Raw genomic sequence first — 23,121 nt, 5'->3', positions numbered from 1 at the left:
CTGTGTGACCTCGAGGCACGCAGCAAATTTAAGCTTCCGACAGATGACTGGCTTGTCAAATGACTGAGGGTTGGCTTCGTGGGAGCTCGACGTTGGTTATAACTTACGCCGGTCGTTCGTCCACACTATCACAAAACCTGTGGTATTGCCCTTCATGCCTCCAATCATCATAGTGTCCGACTGGTCAAAATTGGCGGGCAGTGTTTTCTCCCAAGCGTATGTTATCCACCTCTTGATTATTACGCCTTCGCTGACGCGGTTTGATACACAGCAATCAGGCCGCGTCCCAGAAAGACATAGACTTGTCCAAAGTATGGGCCGACATTCTCAATGCTCTGAAACAGGCTGGACATCTGTTGTATGGCATTCGCTACTTCATTTTTACGTCTTCGTTAATGGGAGCGCTTGATGCATACTTTCTAGGGTCGAATTGTGGGGCGCTATTCTCTCCAGTGTTTGGTTCGCTTTGACAGAAGCCAATGACTGGTGTAGGTGTCATCCAGCTCTTGATCACGATATATGATATGGTACTGATACATACTTTACAGCAATCATGCATCCATATGCAGCAGCCGGAGCCTTGATATTCATCTCTGCGATCGCAAATATTGGAGTTTTCATGACATTATTGCAGCTAACGGGAACAATTGCGGTGTTCTTGTGTCTTCTCCCGGTGCAGCTCATCGTCTGGTGTTGTGGCTTCAGGAATCAAGGAGTAGCGCAAGGTACACAAAAACAACGGTTTCCACTTGCTAACTAAACACGCCATAACAGGTTCATTTGCATCCCAATATCAGTCCAACTACTACGGCGGTACTGTGCCACGAGGCTCTGGATTCTCGCATCTCCAATCAGTTGGGGCCACCACGTGGATAGTCCCATCGACGCTTATCTCCTTGTTGTCGTATGCTGGAGTTGCCATTGTCTTAGGCCGGGAGTGGGGGTGGTGGCTCCAATGAGCTGACTGGTATTGTATTGTATCGAATGCAGTTGAAATGAGATCATTGTTGAGGTATGCCTGTAATTATTCTCAAAAGAATGTCAACGTTTGGGTTGATTTTGTAAGAGCTTGATGGATACCGGTGCTAGTTGTTCGTGACTGATGTATAAAGTACAGAGGAGTGCAGGTGTTGGCTAGGGCTGTGGTTTCGATCCACTGATACATGCCTGCAGCCATATGCCAGGAATGTCTAGGTCTGCCTAACGTTGATTGTCAGGCGCTGCTTTCTTGTATTCTGACAGTCATGGGCCAGACGGGTGTTTACAGGTGATTCGATTCTTGATTACACCTTTTGTTGATGGGCTTAATTTTCTAAAAATCAGACACTCGTGCTCCTTTGCTCAGCGAAACAATGCTCTCGAGGTCTTTGTACACGAAATCGTGCGCAAGAAAGTCCTCACTGGCCTGCTAGGTATATGCGTGCTATCATAAGTTCCTGCGCATTATTAAAGTGAGTGAACGCCTACCGATGATAGCTCAAACTAATCAGTCATTTTGAGGTCCGTTTATCTGTACTTTCATCAAACTCACAACGCCTGCCAGACCGTGCTACTTACTAGTACCACTAAGTTACGCGACGAACATCCGAACCAGGAAACCAGGAGATTGTGCTGTTGGGTGAGGGATTAGGCTTGCGAGTGACCAGGCCGAAGAGCCGATGATATTGCGTATATATATATAACCCTTGTCAAGAGAAACTAGAGAATGACAACGCGGGGTTGATTCATGGAAACGTGATCCACTGGCATGGTCACTCGGCGCTTACTATCTATCGCTGCCTTTATAAACAAATTTGTCTAGTTGGGGTCTTGTCCTTCAAGTGCACACGCATACAGCCATGTCCCAGCAAGTTCTACTAGACTTGCCCAGCATTGACTGGCCCAAATTGCGGGACACTATTCTCGCCTCTTCAATTTATGCTCTGACAGAGGTGAATAACTGGTGTAGGTTATTTGTTTCTTCTTCACGACGTTGTTTATACTAAATACTCTCCAGCAATCAGGCATCCATATGTCGCAGCTGGAGCTCTGATATGCATCTCTATCAGTCCTGATATCTTACTTACGCCACTACGGCTCACAGGGAGAACAACACTTTATATCTGTCTCCTCCCACTTCGGTTGATCCTCTGGCCCTTCAAGCTCTTGGGGAGGTTCATCCTGTATATTTTCGGTTTCAGGAGATATGGCGTAGCGAAAGGTACATCCCAATCAATCAACTACAGGTGTCTCATGACCCTAAACGCGAATATGACAGATTCATTGGCATCCCAGTACCAGTCCCACATATATGGTGGTTACGTGCCACAGGACTCTACCTTTGCAAGATTCCAGTCATACGGGGCTGCTGAGTATTACGATGACTTGGAAGCGCTGAGATCAGCGAACGTTGATGATGACGAGAACACAAATCTTGAAGTAGGATTGATACTTGCGGTTGGCGTCTCCTGGCTGTCAGCTATTGGAGCTGTGTTTGTCTTGGGCAGGACGTGGGGGTGGTGGAATTGATGGGGTTGTTGGGCAATGTTGATAACGTGTATGTTGATCTGGAGGGAGTTGTAGTCAGTACTAGTGCCAGAAACATAAAATATCATGGAGCCATATCGACAAAACTAACTTACTAAGTGACGTGTTCATATACTCGGTAAAACTTGCGCTTCCTCGTAGGGTTGTGCATGACCCCGGTACTGTTGAGTGCCGGAAGTATCATCATGGTGTTGAGTCGACGCCAGAGTAAGTTTGTAATTATGAACCACCTTCTGCAAAATTCTGTTTCGCTGAGCCAACTGTACGCGCGGAGTCGGTTGCGCTCTTCACGCGGGCTGCTGACTCTGAATTGGTCACGCGGTTGTGAAATTGTGAATGTCTTCCCGCTTGTCGTCGCAATCGAGCTGCATGTAAGCCATGTACATGCCAAACGTGTGGCTTCGACGTATGCAGTAAAATTTAGGATGGCATATGACTTTGTGAAAAGGGTAAGTCTGACAAGTTCGGATTTGGTTTCGTGGGAGTTCAACAGTTGATGATCCAGGCCTGGCGTCGATAATCATGAGCGCTTGGTCGCTCCTGCAAAGCCTGTGGTATTGATCTTTCACGCCTACAGGTCCAACCATGCCCAAGGAAGATAAATGGTCGAAATTGTCGGGTACCGTTCTTTCCAGTGCTTCTCATGCTCTAGCAGAGGTCAAACAAATGAGGTTATTGGCCCCATGAGTACTATACGCTGGCATGTCCTTTGCTGATGGTAACTCAATATGTTTCAGCAATCAGGCCATGTCCCAACCTGATGTGAATTTGCCTGACTGGTCAAAACTGTCGGGTGTTGTTGTCTCCTGTGCGTCTGATGCTCTAGCAGAGGTCAAACAACTAAGGTCCTTCGCCCCTTGACTATGCATGCCTCTTACTGATGTGGTTCACACTCGTTTCAGCAATCAAGTGTCCAAGAAAGATATACACCTGCCAAACATAGACTGGCCGACAGTATCGGGCAATATCCTCTCTCATACGTCTGATGCTCTGACAGAGGCTAAACAATTAGTGTATGTTATTCACCTCTTGATTATCATGCCTTGACTGATGGGTTTGATGCACATTTTCTAGTCATCAGGTTTCCATGTATCGCTACTGGAGCTCTGACATGCCAATGTTTCAGCAATACCAGAAGATGGTGCGGCGACTCATAGATATGAAATCATGTACGTCAACAGGGATCTGATTTCTTCGCAGACGATCTAACAGAGACTTAGACCTTTTCGGCATCCACTCGATCAAAGTGTGGGGGACTATTCTCTCGGGTGCTTCCAAATTGCGGGACAATATTCTTTCGGGCGCCTCAAATTTGTGGGGTATCATTCCCTCGGGCGCTTTTAGCTTGTGGAGGATCATTCTCTGGGGCCCTTCTAAATTATGGGGCGCTATAATCTGGGGGCCTTCCAAAATTTTGGGCGCTGTTCTCTCGGCCACTTCCAAATTGCAGGGCACTGCTAGAATTACCTTGAGCACTTCGGATTCCAATTCAAGCACTGCCCTCTCCTGTGTTTCACATGCTCTGATAGGAATCAATATCTGGTGTAAGTCATTCGCCTCTTATTGACAACATTTCCTGAACGGCTGAAACACTTTCAGCGATCAGGCATCCATATATCGCATCTGCAGTTTTGCTATTCATCTCCGAATATCCTGATATCCTTTTAGAACCATTGGGATTGACAGAAAAACCTGCACCGTACACTCGGACCTCGACTGTTCCCCTGAATAGTGGTTGCGACGAGACTGCGGTCACGAATGAATGCGGGAATGTGGATGCACGCAAAGCTGAATCGACGGCCGTGCTTAGTGTCTCTTGGCTGACGGGTCTTGGAGCTGTGTTTGTTTTGGGTAGGACGTGGGGGTGGTGGGATTGATATGGTGGTACTGTTGTGCTCTGTAGGCGCACCGATATTTAAATAATTTTTTTGCTTACATCATCTCAAGGAACAATCGAAGTGTCTAGGTTTGCCCAGGTTCCTTCCCATCCGCGGTGTCGAGAGAAGAGGGCTGCATCCGAGTACATAGAAAAAAATAAAATAAAATCACGTGCACTTTGAAATGTCCAAAAGCAGCCCAAACCTTATCCCTCGTTCTCTCTCCACAGCAGCTGGCAGAAAACATTTGTAAATAATGTTCAGCCACCGTAGCAAACCCTTCGGACCTTGAAAATTAACTGGCAACTTCGAAAACTGAATTTAGGGTTTAAATATTTAATCTATACTCTATATGGAAACATACTGCAGCGTCCTCGATATGTTTGATGGAGACAGAAGTCTTTCACAATTCCTCGTCACGATCCTCACAGTACCTCAATTTGCCAACCACCCTGCAGTTGTTGACCTTCTGGCCAACATAGGTAACATTATCTGCACCTTATCGCGACACCAGAATCTATATAACCCTTTAATTGGGTGGGCCAAGGATGCCATTCGCGCAGAATGTGCAAGGGAGGTTCAAGAGCTCACAAAAGTGGAGAATGGGTCGCATTTTAGCGCTGTGCATGCGAAAGCTGAGCAAATAGAGGGCTTCCAAATTGATGATATGGCTCTACAGATCGCGGGAGAGGCACCAGTGCTATGGGCCCTGCTTGATTCCCTTTTGTCCGCGAGAGCTCTTCAAGTCTCGAAAATCGAAAGCAAAGGGCACACGGAGATCGGAATTTTGGTATCGGATGTGCAAGAAGCTGAGGACTCAGAATACTGGGCTCAAGTAGATGACCTAGAAGGTGTTATAGAAGGCATCACTGGTGATTGTATATCGAGAGCTGAACGCCTCGCATCTCAACATAGTGCAACAATGATGCTGGTATGGAAAATATAGATAAAATTTGTGCTTGATCTAAACAGACCTCGTCCAGTGGAAAGTAGTAATTGTTTCGCTTCTAAAGAAAAGCACAAATCAGAAAGCCAACTTGCTGTCAAGCATACTCAGAATATTTTTGCATTCAACACATGCACCGGAGAAAGTCATTGAAACGATGGCGAAGATGGGTCTCTTGATATCCGTTGATGCAATTCATGATACAGTCCGTTCGCTATCTGCAGAATCAAGTCATGTGCTACAATATCTTGGACAAACACTTCTAGCGGCGTATGCATACGATAATTTCGACATCAATCTGAAGTCCACTGTTCCCACTGCAGAAAAATCTACCGACACTCTGAAACATCTGACATCGGGCTTACTGTTTCCCCTACAACATGGAGTCACTCGTGATGACCTAAAATGTTCCTATGAACTGTGGCGAAAATCACGACTCAACCCTCTAAGTGATTGTTCCATTGGACGAACCTGGAAAGACTTACTGTCACTACACCAAGATGTCTCGCATTCTTCAGGTCTCTCTCGATGCGACCAATTTAACTCCTGGAAGTTTTTGCATGACCTTTGCCATCATGGTCCGCCATATTTTGCACAGTTTCAGTCTCAAATATCAGCCCCCCAGGTGTTGGAACAAATACCAGTTGCAAAAACTCCAATCATACCAGCCTCGGCAATGGATGTCAACAACTCAACGGTCGCAGGAAACATTCAGGCAATTGAGAGATTGATGGCGCAAGGTGGTGTCTTTGATCCAGCGGATGTGGAGGATGGCAAGTCGCCTGATGTTACAGAGTATGTGGTGCTTGTCCATGGAGATCTGGGCATGGGCGAACACATTTCGTCGATGCAGCAACGTCGGTCCATTGAAACAACTCCGTGGCGGCGATTCCAACACATAGTCTTCATGCCTGGCTTGTTCCACTTGAAAATGGCAGCCGCAGATGCAATATGGAGGGCATTAATCCGGCCAATGTCAGCACGTCAGGACCAGACGAGTCTGATGCACGATATTGCACAGCTGCAGCCACGTGAAACAGGGATTTTCGGATCCAAGCCTGGGTTCCAGATGATGCACCAGCTCATTGTCCATGATGGGATCTGTCGGCGTTTGGATTGTTGGCGGATAGAAGTTGAAAAAATAAACAATGCTCACAAAACGCTCGATGACTTTGCCATTCTAAAACTGAGCCTAGAGGAACTAAAGGAGATTGCCAACCGACTCGCTCGAGAATATATTGCTACCTACAAGCTAACACGAGCTCGTCGGCAGCCTGATGAACGACGAGATAAACAGTACGAGAACAACTTGCTGATTAACAAGTATTTTCTATTGTATGAGGAGCTATCCTATGCGATGAACATCGGAGACATTGCGCACGTTGAAACCTGCATCATCGCATGGACATTGATCTTCAAGGCAACGGGCAAACATAAATATGCCACATGCATGACAGAGTTTTTGATAAACTTGCACTTCAATTATCCCGCGGGTTTGCAGTAGGAAGCACACCTTTTCATTGACTCAAGTACTAATATTTTGACAGGAAAGCAATACAGTACCATTGGCTAGTCAACCCAACCGGAAAACCTGAACGCTTCCGTGCCATTGACTGGTGCATAGAGCTCAACAATCTATTCATCAAAGTGAAAAATGGAGGGAACGGCTCAAACCATAGTGTCGCGAGGGTCATTCTCGAGTCGCCTCTGGTTGAAGTCTATCGAAATGCCCATTCCGTCATCGAAACTAACTTCATGCACACTGGGAGAATGAGTTTGCAGGCTATGCCTGATATGAAAAAAACATTTGAAGGACTACTAATGAAGATGCGATCATCATCTCCACACATTCATACACCCGGACAACAAAGCACATACTTAGTCCCAGATCTTCTTGACAAGGGGCACGAGCTATTTGAGAAAGGATGGAAGGGAATAGGTACAGAAGACGATGGTAAAATAGTAGATGAGGTAGAGCAACCTACAACTGAAGACGTTGTAGGAGAGTTATAAACTTGTATGCGGTGGCATAATAATCCAGGTTGTGCCAGCATTTTCCTTGGAAGAAGATGATCGGTTTGCAGGATGCTCTCAACAGTGGCGATTACGAGCTTGATAGATAGTGCTAGTAAGTATATATCAAGCACTAGCCACTAGTAAAGCACGCACCATTATGGCCCTCCTCCCCACAAGCACTACATCACATCTTTCGTTTCGCATTATGAGGGACCGATGTACTTGCATTAGCATTTGACAAGATTGTACGAGGCTGTAGCAGGGCTGATGTCAAGGGCGTAGGAAGTGGGCAGACTTGGTGAATCAATGCGATAATCTCATCTCCATGTTTGTTGGCTCCTGACCAACGAGTTTCTTTGACCAAGTCGGCTGTGGATCTGATCTTGGAAAAATGCGCGCATTCAACAATGGGATCTAGAATACTATTAGGCATTATGAGCCCAGGTCCAAGATCATGCAAATGAGCATGGCCATAGAGCTTGATAGTTGTTTCCTCCCGCCAGTCATCAAGCGCATCAGTCAGCTTCAAATCAAGGATGGCCATAGAAAACTTGACAAGGCGCGAGCGTGAAGGTTGTTTTTGTTGTTTTGGGATTGTGGAGATGAATGGGACAAAATACGCTGGAGTGTGAATATTGCAACAGATGTTGGACTGTGTGATGAGACACCGAAGACAACCCGGGGTCTCAAGAGCATCGCATTGGTGATGATCAGCTTCTTTAACAATGAATCAGGCGGGGGAATTTGAAGTAAGCCAGATAAAGTAAGTCTCACCCGCTTCCTCATTCTTGAAAAACACGTTCAGTATCTTACGACGACAACCAATCCCAGGACGCATATCAGCGTTAATGAAGTAGTCCATAGCTGGCTCAAGTCCAGTTTGTTGGGAGGTCTTCCGTTGAGGCTGGCTAATATTTGTTTCTCTAGGCACCTCCATCTTCGCCCGTAATTGCCAGGTATCCATTGTATCACCGGCGTGAGTTTGTTGAACGTGAGTGCTGCTAATTTCTATCTCGTCATCAGATCCATCAGATCTCTCTTCTCCTGTTGGAATGTTCACGGCGGCAACAGGACCATTTTCGCCGGTAGTAACGATGCGCCATTTCTTTGAAGATGTAACCTTTCTTTTTGCTCGCTCCACTCTCCGTTTCTCTTTCTCTGCTTTATATACATCAAAGTACTCCTTCTCAGCAAATAGTATCGCAGTCCCCTCCAACGACATATTTCGAACTGCATGACCAAAGCGCTGCCATATAGTAGCCAGCGAACACCACGTTGCCCGCCACTGAATCACAATGCGAATATCACTGATATCAATACCCTGTGTTGCGGTAAGCTTGTTGATCAATAATATCCCTAAATTCAACTTACCATTCCAAAGGATTCTGTTGTACAAAACCCCCATGTGATTCCTTCAGTAAAATTCTTCACCTCATCTTGTTTAAAGTGCGTCGTCATGTCAGCGTTAAACCACTTGACCTTATCTTGACATTCTTGTGGCAAACGCGACCGCAGCAACTTTGCGGCCTCAATATAATTGTTTATATTGTCAAAGAAGATGAGAAACTTAGGAGGGGGTGGGTCTCTGAGTTTCCACTGGTCGGGAATGAGGAACGCGAGGTCTGCAAAGCTTTGGTATGTTCCCTGGATGGGCTTTACTCCAATATTTATATTTGGCCGATCTATACTTCGATGAATAGTGATGAGTTTGTCCCCGCTCTGTAGATGGAGAAGTCTGGTGACATCTTGCAGCATGGACGAGGAGAGAGTCGCAGACGTCACAAGAAATGGTATGTCCAGGGGGAGGATGAATCTTAGTCTACCAAGCTCCTTGTATTCTGGGCGAAATTCTCCCCATGAGCTGACACAATGAGCTTTGTCTATAACCACACCCATCAGGTGTGACACAAACAAAGGATTTTTGAGTAGCCTCTTGAATCCTCCGCCATCCTTCATAACCTGTTCAGGACTGATAACGACGACTCGATACTCGAGGTTCTCTATTGCCTAGTACATAGATGATCATTAATTACTAGGTACTATTGATACCATCCTGCTGACCTGAAAGTTATGTGCTGTAGCAGTGTCTGTGTGTATAGATATAGCTGAAATTCCCACTCTTTTGAGGTCCATGACATTTTGTTCGCCAAGTAAATTCAAAGGAGTAATCACGACTTGTATACTGGTGGAATCAAATAGTAGAGGCATCCAGAATGTAAGAGTTTTGCCCTTCCCAGTCCCAGCAATGCAAATAATATCACGATCTCGGAGCAGAAAAGCTTCAGCAACTCTGAGCTGCCAAAGGCAAGCCCTGCGTCCAAATACCTCCTCTGTCCGCGCACGAATCAAAGCAAGAGAAGGCGCCATGGATCAATTATCGATGTCACCGAGTCTGGAATATGGTAATGTTACATAATTAAATATTTAAACCCTAAGTTCAGTTTTTGAAGTTGGTATATACCGGAAATTTGGAAAGTACCGTCCGTCCCGTCCCACCTGTCTGTACCGTCCCGTCTGTCCCACCCCAAATTTGGCAATCGGGGACGCCTCGGAAATTCTCCGAAATCTCGGAATATATTCTCCGTCGGAAATTCCACACACTTTGGGTGTCGCTTTGCCAGTTGTGCATCACGCCTTGCTCGTTGCTTGTTGTCACTTGGCGTCGTTTATGCTAACGGACTTTCTGCTCTACCCTGTGCTGACAACAGGCCTAGAGGCATGGTGAGTTCAATCTTGTGCAGGCGGCACTCCTTACTCACTGCTAGTTTATATGAATTCCTGTGGGTGCCGCTCAACTTACAGGCAGCCTGGAGCCGTCTTTCATGCTGTCCTAAGGCATTCTGGCAGTATGCCCCCGCCCACAGTATGCCCCTGCCCTCAGGAATATAAAAGGGCCCTGTTTATCAATATCAACCCGCCACCTTTCACTTCTCTCTCATCACTCTGCGTCTTTGTCTCTCTCTTGTCGCTCTCCTGACACTGTTACTCTGGCCAGACGCTTGTGATGCCACACTCTGCAGTTCAGCCACCCACAGGCCCACATCCTAGTTATGAAGTTTCATGCACAACATGCGATAGACCATGTCCATGGACGGTGTGCAAATCTAATGAACATAGAAACTGCGGCCGTTGGCAAGCAATTGTAAGTTCTTTCCTCCATCTCCTTCAATTTCAATGTGTTGATGGGACGCATAGTGCTTTGATGTTAGTCAGGATGGTACGAAGTGCAACTTTGTGCACTTCGGATCGCCAAGGTCCTCTCCGGCAGCCGTCGCTCATACTCATACTCATCAGCAGACCAGAAGTGCCCGCCTACCAGTACCGAAGCGCCGTGTGTGCATGGTTGTGGGCTGTAGCAGCACCTGTGTCAATAAGAACTGTACCCGGTCAACTTGCCGCAAACACTGCAGGCGCCTGGGTGGCTGCCACCTTTTCAACCATGTTGGCGATCCAAACGGCGCTGAAGGGTTGGAGCTCGAAGATGATCAAGATGCTGTGGCTGGGCTGCCAGATGACGACGACCCTGCACCCATTGAATGCCTGTCGCGTTCACCATCTCCTCATCTGCATGATGTATCAGGTGTTGCGGCGCCCATTATCGAGACTCACATCGAGCATCTGCCTGATAACCTGCAAGCAAAGAAGCCGACGAGGGCTCGAACTGCGCCCGCATGCAATCGCGCCTCCCCAGACAGTGGCCCTCGGTATCATATGCAAATGCCTGAAGTCTTCACAATGCAACTAGCAGAAACATCCAAACGTGAGGAAGAACAATGTCAGCGCCATGCTGACGAGATTGAGGCGCAGAATCGTGCATGGTACCATACAGTTGTGTATTCCTGGGTAAAGGTTTGTCGCTCCTTCTCTGCTACGCAGTAGACACTGATCATCACGCTCACAGGATGGTGGTCAGCCCAACATGTTCGAGTTCCAGTCGGGCACATCGTCATTTACTTGGCCCCACTTATCACTAAACCACCAAGTTATATCCCTGATGGGACTGGCCACTGCTGGTGTTGACGAAGGGGTAGGTGCTGCCTCCATCATTCATGTATGGAACCATCGACGTCGAGAATGGCGAGGTGTACAGCCAGGCTATCTTATCACTGTCGTCGAAGGCCAGCCTGTCCTCCTCAAGAACCCAAACGTAACTCAGTGTGTGGATCTCGATAGCTGTATCCGAAGCATCAGCGACTCCCCACCTAACCTCCGCTCTCACTTGGCTGCCGACCGTGCTGCAGTCCGTGAGGAGCTGCGTCAGCACCATAACGTTTTGCCTGCACCCAACGAAGTCGTCTTTCATGCTCATTCGCATTCGCATTCTCAGCCGCATTACGCTCAGGACAATGTCAAGATGGGCAACTCGCCGTCTGAGTTGGAGGTCGAGGCCCTGTTGCTATCAAAGGGCAAGGGTAAAGCCAAACCTCCATTGGAAACTTCACCTAGTCCTCCTCCTGCTGAACCTCATTCCAGACAGCCCTCCTTATCATATTCAGCATATTCAATTCCATCTTTTGGGACACCGTCTCCGCCCCCCAAACCTTTCAAACGAAATGTCCGCCGTCGCAGTCCACGTAGTCCCACGACCAGTGTGGACTCTAGCTCACCCCCACCTCGTACTCGTCGTAAACCACTCGAACGGGCCACTGCACGCCCTTTGGTAGGTTCATCGACAGCTCATGCAGCCATATCTGGAGGCACACTCTCTGATCCGATTGACGTGGACAATGATGTCAAGGTCCGGCCAGGTGATTTCTACACATGTGATATTGCCAAGGGCTTCAGACTCTGTGAGACAATCAGCAAGCGTCGCCAAGGTGTTGGTGCGGTGTTCCAGAAGATGTTTGGGGTCCCTTACGCTAGCACAACATATCACACTCACAAGAAGCGTTGGGCGGATGCGCCCGCCAATGTTATGGATAAGTTCATCAAGGCTGGGCGAACAGAAGATGGTCTATGGTCGAAGTTCATGGCAGAGACCCGGTCCTGAGTTCCTTGAGCATCTCATTGTCTTCATCTTGTGTCTCTAGAGGTCCATCTCATGTCATGTTGTCTCTGTACATCTCGTCTCGCATTTGTTTGTCTTAGTTCGTCTCACATAGTTCGTCTCACATAATTTGTCTCACACCTCTGTCTTATTTCATCTCGTACCTCTTTGTCTGAGCTCATCTCGTGTAAATTAAATCGCATGTCTCCCGCATCTCCTGTATGACTCACATGGATGCCCGCTAGACTCAGTACCATCCTCTTTCTCATCAATTGTTGTTGTTGTTGTTGTTGTTGTTGTTGTTGTTGTTGTTGTTGTCTAGCTCCAGCGCGTCCGCATCTGCAGACCACCAGGTTCGTTGAACAAAACTCGTCTGCTACTCTTGATTAAGGTATGTCAATTGTCTCATGTACTACTTGCTACTTACAGGGACCATAGGTATATTGCCTATCAGTGAGCCTTCCAAGTGCAACGACCAGGATCCAAGATGCCAAGTAACGACCATAAACTACCAAGTGCCTGCTCATGAGGTAAGTAACACGACAATACACTTGAAACTTACAAATTGACCTCATGGATATGATTTACAGGACCCTCTCTCGCTGTGCGATTCTATTTAATTGCGTTCAATGGATTATCTGCAGCAGGATGGGCCTATGTCATTTACCATCCATATGTTCCTGCAACATACAAATCGAACCATTTCTCTACCACTCTCGCATATTTCTTACATCCATATGTTCCTGCAACATACAAATCCACATTCTCCGCCCTTGCACCTGTGCAGTCGCTCGCCACCCTTGAAGTCTTGCATGTTCTCCTTGGGTTTGTGCGCTCCCCGTTCCCGACAACTGTCGTCCAGGTTGTTACAGTCAAGTACGCCTCTATTCATTTTCTTTGCTTTACGTCATCGTATTACATCACGATCGCATCTTGCCGTCGCTAGATGACCTATTCTTGTTATCTTTGACTCGTCTTATCTTTGACTCGTCTTATCTTTGGCTCGTCTTATCTTTGACTCATCTCTATGACCTCATCGTGCCGGCCCTAAAGTCGTTACCGGTTACTATATAAACTCGTCCTGTACTATGTAGTTCTTTACTTTAATCTTACTAGGTTTTACCTGGAACTTCCTTCGCTTAAGACCTCCAATCTTAAGTCGGATTGAACGTAATTCAAGTCGAGGACACTCTCCTAGACTTGTCTTAGAAACTACTGAACTTCGGTATACGCCGAAGCCTTGAACCGACTTTGGCCGATTACTCTTATCGAGTAGCCATACGTCAGAACCATCCTAGTTCGTAACAAAAGATTAAAGTCTTCTACAAATACATCGCCATCACGCGTTGTAACCCAGAACTGAACAAATCCTGGTCATCACGACAGATAGAACCCCAGGTCCCCAGAAGCTAACAAGCTGACGTCCTTGACACCAATCTTTGGCGCTTTGAACCTAGGTGCTGTACCACCCCTACCACCTTTGAACCCCCCGATGTCTTCTACGAAACCCGTTGAAATCAAAATCGGTTCTCCCCCGGTCTTTGACGGGGATAGAGATAAATCCGACGGATTCTTGTTGTCATGCCAATCCTATCTTGATATTAACGAGAAAATCTACGTCGACGACAAACAGAAGATCATTTTTGTAACCTCTTTCATGAATGAAGGGAACGCACGCTACTGGAAGGAAGATTTCCTCAGACAAGCGCAAGACCCTAACAATAAAACCACCATAGGCCTTGTTAAAGGATACGGTACATGGACTGAATTCCTTGCCGACTTCAAAAGCGCGTTTAGGCCGCTTGATCCCTCGGGAACAGCGCTAGCCAAGCTCCGTAACCTTAAACAGGGAACCGAACTTCAAGATTACATCTCGGAGTTCTTGATGCTCGCACGACGGGCAGGAATTCAAGGTGACGTCGCCAAGAAACAGTTTTTCTTAGACGGACTCCACCCAGGACTGCTTGCTCGCCTCTACGGCACGGGTGATGTCTCGGACGATTTTGAAGTTGTCCTCTCCACCTGTATCAATCTCGACAACTCACGCCTCCACCTGAACGCTATCAGAGCGCGCAACCAACCCCAGAAGAAGAAGAACTTCGAATCCAACCGATACGTGCCATCTAGAGATCCCAATGCTATGGTAATCGATCGGCTTTCTGAAGAAGAACACGCGGAACATTTCCGCACCGGAAAATGTTTCACCTGTCACAAGACCGGGCATCTTTTTAAGAACTGTCCAGAGAAGAAGAAAGGAAAGACTCTGGTACGCCGCAAAGAAGTAGAAAGCAGTGATGATGAAGAAGAAGAAGCAGAAGTCCGCCGTCTCAACGAGGATTTTTGATATGGGAGACTGGATCAACGTCAGTATCTCTCGATGTACCCATAAGACTTGTACGAAAAGTTGGTGAACGAAAAGAACTTCGGGTTCCCCTTTCCCTCATTTCGAAAACACGTCTGAAAACCGTTGAAACCACCGCAGTTGTTGATTCCGGAGCAGCCGGAACCTTTATCTCAGAAGACTTCGTCAAGAAATACAAGATCCGAACCCACGCCCTTAGTAAACCTTTCCGGGTTACTACTGCCGATGGAAGCTATTCCAAAAGCGGAGCTATACGCCGATACTGCGTTCTCACCATCAAGATTGACGAACGAACTATGATAGGGAAGTTTAACGTCACACGTCTTGGCAGGAGAGATCAGATTCTCTTAGGGATCCCCTGGCTACGGGCTATGAACCCGGTTATTGACTGGACAGCCGAAACTCTTATCCTTTCTCGAACGGAAAAGAGTAATCAAGTTGAAGAAGAAGTCGACAAAGAAAGGAAGAAGAACGACCTTCCACTTCTATTTCGACAAGAACCCATAGATCGGACTTGGAAGCAATCCAAACTTAAGAAAGCACCAATCGCCGAAACCCCTGTCGTTTATCCTAAGGCAACCATCGAAGAAATCGTTGACAAGGAAGCACCACACGTCCATCCCACCATTGATTCACTACCTGATCTACTCCCCATCCCCGACGAAGACGATGAGACTTTTGATACCAAGGAAGATGTCTGGACGCAAGAGAACTTTGCCGCACCAGTGCGAGAAGTCTCTACGTATAACCTAGATGATGACGAATTTCTGGTGGAATACTCCATTGACGCATCCGAGCTCCGGGTAATCTCAAATACTACCATGGATACGCCATTGACCCCGGACGGTACCAGTCGTTCTGAACAGAAACCCACGGTCAAACCTTTGCCACGGCCTACGGAATACGCGAAAGTTAGTAATAAAGCTCAGCAGTTCGCTCTAGCTGCGGGCTTGGAACAGAAGAAGAAAACTTTCGAAGAACTCGTACCCTCCTATCTCCACGACTTCGCTGACATCTTCGCTAAAGACGGTCTTAATCAACTCCCTCCTGAACGACCCGGTATCGACCATCGTATTGAAACGAAACCCGGATTCATCCCCAAAACGTCGAAGATCTATCCCCTCTCTATCGCCGAACGAACCGCTGTCAAAGCATTCATTGACGAAAACGTAAAGAAAGGTTTTATCTCAGAATCCAAGTCGCCACAAGCCAGCGGTTTCTTCTTCGTAGGAAAGAAGAGTGGAGATCTCCGACCCTGTCAAGATTATCGATATATCAACGATTGGACGATCAAAAACGCCTACCCTTTGCCGCTTCCTTTATCCCTTGTCGCACGGTTATATGGAGCAAAGTATTTCACCAAGATGGACGTCCGATCCGGTTATAATAATATCCGCATTCACCCTGATGATAGATGGAAAGCTGCGTTCACCACGGAATTCGGGCTCTATGAGCCGAATGTCATGTTTTTCGGGCTTTGCAACTCCCCGGCCACGTTCCAAGCATACATGAACCGCACTTTCCAACAAGAAATCAATGAAGGATGGTTGGTGATTTATATGGACGATATCCTCATCTTTTCGAATAACCTTGATGAACATCACGCTCGTACCCGTCGAATTCTCACGAAGATCCGAGACGAACGACTCTTCTTGAAACCAGAGAAATGTACCTTTGACGCGCAAGAAGTTGAATACCTCGGCATGATTATTCGCCCTGGATGTGTAGCTATGGACGCTGCTAAGACTGACGGAATCCGCGATTGGCCAACCCCATCCACTGTTAAAGAAACCAGGTCGTTCCTGGGTTTCTGTAACTTCTACCGGAACTTCATTCCCCATTATTCCGATATCGCACGACCTCTTATTGATCTTACAAAGAAAGATAACATCTTCCTTTGGTCTTCATCGTGTCAAAATGCATTCACGATGCTAAAAGAGTGTTTCCTAAAACAGCCTGTCCTCCGTAACCCTGATCCATCTCGACAATTCGCAGTGGCCACTGATGCGTCCCTTGTTGCAACGGGTGCTGTCTTACTACAGACCGACGAGAATGGCGTATATCATCCATGCGGATATCTTTCTCAATCCCTGAACCCCGCTGAAAGAAATTATCAAATCTTCGATCGAGAACTCCTAGCCGTTATCCGTGCACTCCAAGAATGGCGTCATTATTTAGAAGGAAACCCCCATCCAGTTATTGTTTTCACCGATCACAAAAACCTCCTCTATTTCCGAACCGCGCAAAAGTTAACCCGTCGCCAAGCCAGATGGCAACTCCTTCTTTCTTGTTACGATATCGAACTTCACCACGTCCCAGGGACCAAGCTTGTCACACCTGATGCCTTATCACGCCGACCTGACCATGCACCCGACTCCATCGATAACGAAGATATGACACTCCTCCCCGATTCCATGTTTATTCGCCTTCTTGATCAAGAGCTCATGACTACTCTTGCGAACCCTGATCCTGATGATACCGACCCCATCTTCCAAGCCGCCTCCGATGCCTTGAACGGCCTTTGCCTTCCTCCCATGAAGTCGGCTCTCTCTGATTGGACGATTAAAGATGATGTCCTATTCTACAAAGATCGTGCCTATGTCCGTCCAGCCGGACGCCACTCTATTTTAGAACGCACCCATGACCACGCCACAGCAGGACATCCCGGCCGTTTTAAAACCGAAGAACTGGTTAAACGCGACTTCTGGTGGCCATCTATGGGGACCTACATCCGTAAATACGTTGAGGGTTGCGCCCTTTGTCAGCAAATGAAATCCGATACCCATCCAACGACACCTCCGCTGGTTCCCATCCCTTCTTCGGTCTCTACTCCGTTCTCCCAAGTCTCTGTCGACCTCATCACCGATCTTCCCCCATGTAACGGGTTCGACTCTATCATGGTCGTGGTAGACCATGGTCTTACTGAAGGGGGTAATTCTCATCCCTTGTACGAAGACTATCACCTCAGAAGGCATAGCAAAGAAATTCTTCAAATACGTCTATCGCCGCTTCGGGCTCCACGAGAAAGTAATCTCAGATCGAGGCCCACAGTTCGTATCCAAATTCTCTAAAGCCCTTGCAAAACTTTTGAAATACGACATCGCCGCTTCCACCGCTTATCATCCGCAAACAGACGGTCAAACCGAACGTCTAAATCAAGAACTAGAAACCTATCTCCGAATCTATTGCCGTAACAACCCAGAAGAATGGGTTGAACATATCCCCATGTCCGAATTCGTTCACAACCATCGCAAACACGACTCTCGCAACGCATCCCCATTCTTCCTCATGATGGGATACGAGCCACAGGCTCTCCCCCACGTACTCCCAGACTCCACTGTTCCCGCCGCAGAAGAACGACTTCGTCTCCTTCAGAAAATACGAGAAGAAGCTATCTCTTGCCACAATCTTGCAATGCAGCGAATGGCTGCACGATCATACGGAAAGAAGTACCAACCGTGGAAAGTTGGCGATAAGGTTTGGTTATCTGGAAAGAATCTTATCACGCAGTTACCATCACGAAAACTCGCTCCGAAACGCTACGGCCCCTTTACCAGTCACCGCAGGTACTATCACCAATCACGTTCACACTCCAGTTACCAAAGCAATGGAAGGTTCACCCCACGTTCCATGCTTCCGAATTATCGTCCTATCATGAGACCGAAATCCACGGTCCTAACTTCCCTGATCCTCCACCTGACATCATCGATAACGAAGAAGAATACGAAATCGAAGCAATCTTATCGCACAAGGGCACGGGTAAACGAAGACGCTATCTCGTATCCTGGAAAGGATATTCATCCGCCAGTAACGAATGGATTCCCACAGAAAATCTTGGCAACGCCTCCTGCAATCCTCGCTGCTTATAAGAAAGCTCATCAGATATAAGAATCGTCGCGAAAGATGTCTTTCTTAGAACTCCGCACTCTCCAGATTTGCCTCTTACAACTCCAAATTCTCGTCAGAACCATTGATAACATGTCCGAAACCCTTGCTACTTCCCCATCCACAACGTCCGTCACTTTGACCGAAACCATCGAATCGCCAAACTACTTCACCATCCTTGACGATATCGAAACCAACACGCTATTTGAATCCGCCCTCCTTTCTGAGCAATACGCTATCGAGATAGATCGCCTCCTTGCTGAACAAGGGGCCCTCTCTAGCACGCTCCTCATTAACATTATTCGCGCCGCCAACCTCATTAAGCGTACCGCAGGCCTTCTCAGTGAAAGCGAGAATGACCAACGCTTCAAAGCCATTTTCCGTCATCTTCATATTCGCATTCGCAACTCTGCGATACGTCTCATGCCTGCCTCTACCAAAGAAGTTGTTAGGAGAAGCCATCCATATCGTCACTGAACGAATTGCAACAAACCCAATCGCCAGACCGCCATCCCCTCACGTCGCAGTTCCCATCCCTCCTCCGGTTGAGACATTATCTCCCGTTGAGCATACGCCTGATGCTATCACTCCTTCTGATGTACCAGTCGTACCGTTTGCTCTTACGATTGCCCCGGCAACCACCGCCCCTCGCCCACGCCCCACTCGTCTACGACCCTTCAAACGAGAGATCTCCGTCTCCCCTCCCTCGCGTAACAGCACTTTGCGCTCCAAAACACCATCCCCGCCTCCGCAATCATCCTCCGTCACCATCGTGAAGACCGAACCCATTGATAATTTCAAATGTCGCTACTGTAAAGAATTCGGCCATCGTCACAAGAACTGCCCAACGTATTTCTGCCGCGTATGTCGTAACCTCGCACCAGGGCATCTTTCGGTCTTTTGTAAAGACCTTAAAGGCGAGAAACCTATTCCACTAGTATGGACGGATGAAGGCTTCTATGAGGCTCTCGCTAAATGGGAGGCTGACAAGGACGCCGCCTTGGAGCAGATCTCTAGTCGAAGAAGATGAGAGAATGTTCGTTCAATGCGCAGGTGATCGTGACAACTATGACGCTTACGATAACTTTGATTGTTGAAATCGGTGACTTCAACAATAACAACGGGGTAATGTTACAGTCAAGTACGCCTCTATTCATTTTCTTTGCTTTACGTCATCGTATTACATCACGATCGCATCTTGCCGTCGCTAGATGACCTATTCTTGTTATCTTTGACTCGTCTTATCTTTGACTCATCTCTATGACCTCATCGTGCCGGCCCTAAAGTCGTTACCGGTTACTATATAAACTCGTCCTGTACTATGTAGTTCTTTACTTTAATCTTACTAGGTTTTACCTGGAACTTCCTTCGCTTAAGACCTCCAATCTTAAGTCGGATTGAACGTAATTCAAGTCGAGGACACTCTCCTAGACTTGTCTTAGAAACTACTGAACTTCGGTATACGCCGAAGCCTTGAACCGACTTTGGCCGATTACTCTTATCGAGTAGCCATACGTCAGAACCATCCTAGTTCGTAACACAGGTCTCCTCGCGCCTCATCCTGGTCTGGGGAATCGTTGAGCGCTTTCCCCAAAAGTCGGTATACCAATCCTAGTCTCCACTCGTTCTTGGTGCCCATCATTTGTGGCCAAGAGCGATGGCGGTGGAGCAACAGCTGGTGGTGGTGGAACTTCACACATGGCCTTGTACAAAGCATCGTATATGAACCCAGCCTGCTCTTTGGTAAATCTTTCGAGCGTCTTCAAGTTTCTGATTGCCGAGCGCTTAGAGAAGGACTCAATGCTGTTGACGATTTTGTTTCTGTGCTTTCTACGTTCGGAGAGAATGGTCTCATCAGAAATCACAGTGAACTCCCGGAACGAGATGAGAAGTAGCTCTTGGAAGCGTGTTATCACCCTTGTTCAAGGATCTGCAGACTCTGGATGCGCAGAGTCACCAAGCGAGGCGAAGTATTCGCGCATCAAGCTAATCATAGTGAGTATAGGCCGTCAAGGGTTGGTATTCACCCACCTTAAGAATCCCCCATCATCTTGAATTTGCATGGTGTCAATTTGGGTGCCTGGTGAGTTGTGCATGTCATTTTGCATTTGGTCGCTGACTCCTGGTTCTCGCAGGGCTGTGGGTCATGTATTCACATATGATGCACATGCGCTGCAAGGTGCTTGGCGTCGGTAAGGGCCAGAAGTTGGGAGCGAAACCCAAAGACAGGCTTAAGGCGGAGTGAGAGGTGCCATGAACACAAAATATTGCTGACTATTCGCAATACCCTAGAACCATTTATACACCATAGTTCACAACAGGTACTACTACATGTCCGAGGTCCAAACTGCGGGTTTCTTGCCAGTCTTCTCTAATCTTTTCAAGGTCTCCTGATTCCTGCATAAGATCATCTCGTCGAGGAAGAAATCGAACTTCACTGGCTTCATGCCTCACGTGATAGGATTGAATTTACCGAACCACGAATTGACCTGTTCACAAGCCGAAGAGTTGAAGTACCACTCCCCATCATCTGTCTTCAGCTCTGGAAATGCAGCAGGGTTACAGTTCTCTTGGCAGAACGTGTCTTGCTTTGAATGTTTGCACTCAAAGTGGAAGACATCGACAGAAAGGCCAATATCTTGAAAGAATGGATCGTTCTGAACGTGCAGCGCGAGTCGGCAGTTGTTATCAAAGAACACGTGTGTTGGGCGTGTCTCTGGGTCCCGGAAGACACGGCGAATAAATTCAGCAACACTTCCTACTCCCTCAGCATTGTGCATGGTCTCACGAGCATGAATCATTCCGCAAGGCGCGACAATCAACTCCTCACAATGAGTATAGTTGTGGGTGAACTGCGCACGAAGCCTCTTCTTCTTTCCCAATTTCACGTCATACTCCTCCTCTCCGATAGCTTGTGTTCCGTCATCGTCGTCTGCATCATCATCAGCTCCAACCTGGACATTTGCAAGACGCCCGTGGATAGCCCGTGAACACTCGAGGTGTTCATGCAGATGGAATCGAGACTTGCCCCACAGAGTGTGCAGTGCTTCAGACTCCTGGTGTGCACGGATGTCGCACATAAGGCTACCCGACATGACAGATCGTGCACAGCCCTTGATTGCACATTGATTGAGGCGGGAAGAGTGGGTAGGACAAAAACGGTCTTGTGGGGTACGGAGATGGACCCAGCAGTTGGGGATAGAGCAGCACGGACGGCTCACAACAACGCCATCCACCACAACGACAGAAACCAGTTTGTTGGCTGTAAAAACGTGAGTGCAGAACAACACCACAGGATGCATATATACCAGTATCACCATGATTGTAAATCCGGGTACACTTAACACAAAAGTGCCGACGAGCAAGTGGTTGGTTATAGATCCGCATGCGTCGGTTCCTGTCTGACATTGCCTCGACAAAGTGCTCGTTCTGGTTGATGGTCTGACCGACATTGAGGACACAATGGCGTTCATGGCAATCTTCAAGGAGTGTGCAAATGATGAAGGTGTTCCAAACATGGTCCATTGTTACATACATCCTTGGCGAACCATTTTGTGCCCGGGAACTGCGTGGACTCTGCATTTGCAAGTGCAATGTTATATATGTGTGCGCAGTTGGTTGCTGATGTGCTGAGTGTATGGTCAGCAGGGGCAGATTCAGAATACGAAGATACTACATACCAGGAAGCGTGCATCATGGCCTTCCATAACCTCGCTATTTGATAGTCAACGAAGTAGTGATCCGCAATCTGCACGATGTCTGGCAGTGCAGTGATGTAATCATAGTAAATGTGTCGGTCACCAATGACCTTATAGTTCGTGTGATAAGTTGTCTTGCAGGCTGAGGAGGATTTAGCAGCTGCATTATCGTGTCGTCGGATAGATATAGCACTCACATTCACAATACAGTTGAACACTGTAGGCAGGGACTGTACCGGAGTGGCCAAAGTAGACCGCTTTGCGCTGTTCGGCCTTGCTGAGCAGCAAGCCTTTTCGTGTGCGATCACAGGTAGAATTGGGACACATCTTGAACGGTGGATAGAATGTGCGTTGTGCTATCAAAGTGATTCGTTCAGCCTCGTGGATATACATTGAAAAACACTCACTAAGGCCATGAGGGTGCCCGTGCATCTCGAATAAGTCTTTCATCTTCTCATAAACGGTAAAATTGCCAGCCCAGATACTACTCTTCAGGACCCTCCAGCACACCTTCACAGATGCTGGTGACAATTTGCAGGCAATGCTCAGAAAAGCGACAATGCTAGGAGGAAGAAACAAGGGTGGCTCGCGTATGTTGTATGTAGCCGGCTGCGTGAGAATGATATCGTCCTTGAGGCCTGTTGCCAATGAGGCAAACACAAATGCGACTTCTAACATTAGGCCAGAGATACCTGAAAGATGATCAGCGGCACATTTCAACGTGATCATTGTTTGCCGGACGATGCGGACAAATGGGACAGACGGGACAGATGGGACAGACGGGACAGAACGGATGGGACGGACGGGCCGGGCGGGACGGGCGG

General features: G+C 47.5%; 8 protein-coding genes across 8 annotated transcripts; 5 read left to right on the top strand and 3 right to left on the bottom strand.

Annotated features, from left to right (window-relative positions):
- Nucleotides 1-154: 154 nt before the first annotated feature.
- Nucleotides 155-959, top strand: DFJ58DRAFT_843889 (uncharacterized protein; the record flags this gene model as incomplete). Its single annotated transcript, XM_041393014.1, has 4 exons — nucleotides 155-216; nucleotides 272-459; nucleotides 549-725; nucleotides 775-959. The coding sequence occupies 4 exons, from the start codon at nucleotides 155-157 to the stop codon at nucleotides 957-959; spliced, it is 612 nt and encodes a 203-aa protein (XP_041240928.1).
- An 879-nt stretch (nucleotides 960-1,838) lies between these two features.
- DFJ58DRAFT_731038 (uncharacterized protein) lies at nucleotides 1,839-2,508 on the top strand (the record flags this gene model as incomplete). Its single annotated transcript, XM_041385982.1, has 2 exons — nucleotides 1,839-1,944; nucleotides 1,997-2,508. The coding sequence occupies 2 exons, from the start codon at nucleotides 1,839-1,841 to the stop codon at nucleotides 2,506-2,508; spliced, it is 618 nt and encodes a 205-aa protein (XP_041240927.1).
- A 629-nt stretch (nucleotides 2,509-3,137) lies between these two features.
- DFJ58DRAFT_514565 (uncharacterized protein) lies at nucleotides 3,138-4,317 on the top strand. Its single transcript, XM_041380770.1, has 5 exons — nucleotides 3,138-3,371; nucleotides 3,429-3,539; nucleotides 3,601-3,695; nucleotides 3,747-4,070; nucleotides 4,133-4,317. Exons 1-5 carry the CDS (start codon nucleotides 3,229-3,231, stop codon nucleotides 4,192-4,194), a joined length of 735 nt encoding a protein of 244 aa, XP_041240926.1. The 5' UTR covers nucleotides 3,138-3,228; the 3' UTR covers nucleotides 4,195-4,317.
- Nucleotides 4,318-4,782: 465 nt separating this feature from the next.
- Nucleotides 4,783-7,362, top strand: DFJ58DRAFT_717574 (uncharacterized protein; the record flags this gene model as incomplete). Its single annotated transcript, XM_041384369.1, has 5 exons — nucleotides 4,783-4,885; nucleotides 4,967-5,100; nucleotides 5,387-5,798; nucleotides 5,967-6,849; nucleotides 6,897-7,362. 5 exons carry the CDS (start codon nucleotides 4,783-4,785, stop codon nucleotides 7,360-7,362), a joined length of 1,998 nt encoding a protein of 665 aa, XP_041240925.1.
- Nucleotides 7,363-7,549: 187 nt separating this feature from the next.
- DFJ58DRAFT_731035 (P-loop containing nucleoside triphosphate hydrolase protein) lies at nucleotides 7,550-9,732 on the bottom strand (the record flags this gene model as incomplete). The annotated part of the gene is made up of 4 exons (XM_041385981.1): nucleotides 7,550-8,082; nucleotides 8,140-8,686; nucleotides 8,737-9,372; nucleotides 9,427-9,732. 4 exons carry the CDS (start codon nucleotides 9,730-9,732, stop codon nucleotides 7,550-7,552), a joined length of 2,022 nt encoding a protein of 673 aa, XP_041240924.1.
- Nucleotides 9,733-10,472: 740 nt separating this feature from the next.
- On the top strand, nucleotides 10,473-12,355 carry DFJ58DRAFT_731034 (uncharacterized protein; the record flags this gene model as incomplete). Its single annotated transcript, XM_041385980.1, has 3 exons — nucleotides 10,473-10,507; nucleotides 10,575-11,214; nucleotides 11,267-12,355. 3 exons carry the CDS (start codon nucleotides 10,473-10,475, stop codon nucleotides 12,353-12,355), a joined length of 1,764 nt encoding a protein of 587 aa, XP_041240923.1.
- Nucleotides 12,356-20,155: 7,800 nt separating this feature from the next.
- On the bottom strand, nucleotides 20,156-20,662 carry DFJ58DRAFT_731031 (uncharacterized protein; the record flags this gene model as incomplete). The annotated part of the gene is made up of 3 exons (XM_041385979.1): nucleotides 20,156-20,496; nucleotides 20,557-20,585; nucleotides 20,631-20,662. 3 exons carry the CDS (start codon nucleotides 20,660-20,662, stop codon nucleotides 20,156-20,158), a joined length of 402 nt encoding a protein of 133 aa, XP_041240922.1.
- Nucleotides 20,663-21,049: 387 nt separating this feature from the next.
- DFJ58DRAFT_731030 (uncharacterized protein) lies at nucleotides 21,050-23,026 on the bottom strand (the record flags this gene model as incomplete). The annotated part of the gene is made up of 6 exons (XM_041385978.1): nucleotides 21,050-21,861; nucleotides 21,908-22,040; nucleotides 22,135-22,228; nucleotides 22,280-22,439; nucleotides 22,495-22,653; nucleotides 22,705-23,026. The coding sequence occupies 6 exons, from the start codon at nucleotides 23,024-23,026 to the stop codon at nucleotides 21,050-21,052; spliced, it is 1,680 nt and encodes a 559-aa protein (XP_041240921.1).
- Nucleotides 23,027-23,121: the final 95 nt, after the last annotated feature.

The sequence above is a fragment of the Suillus subalutaceus genome (genome assembly GCF_016647625.1).
Source record: "Suillus subalutaceus strain FC151 chromosome Unknown DFJ58scaffold_98, whole genome shotgun sequence".
In the NCBI taxonomy this organism is placed as follows: domain Eukaryota; kingdom Fungi; phylum Basidiomycota; class Agaricomycetes; order Boletales; family Suillaceae; genus Suillus; species Suillus subalutaceus.
Note: the sequence above shows the minus strand (reverse complement) of the source record. Positions and strands in the feature narration are given on the sequence as shown.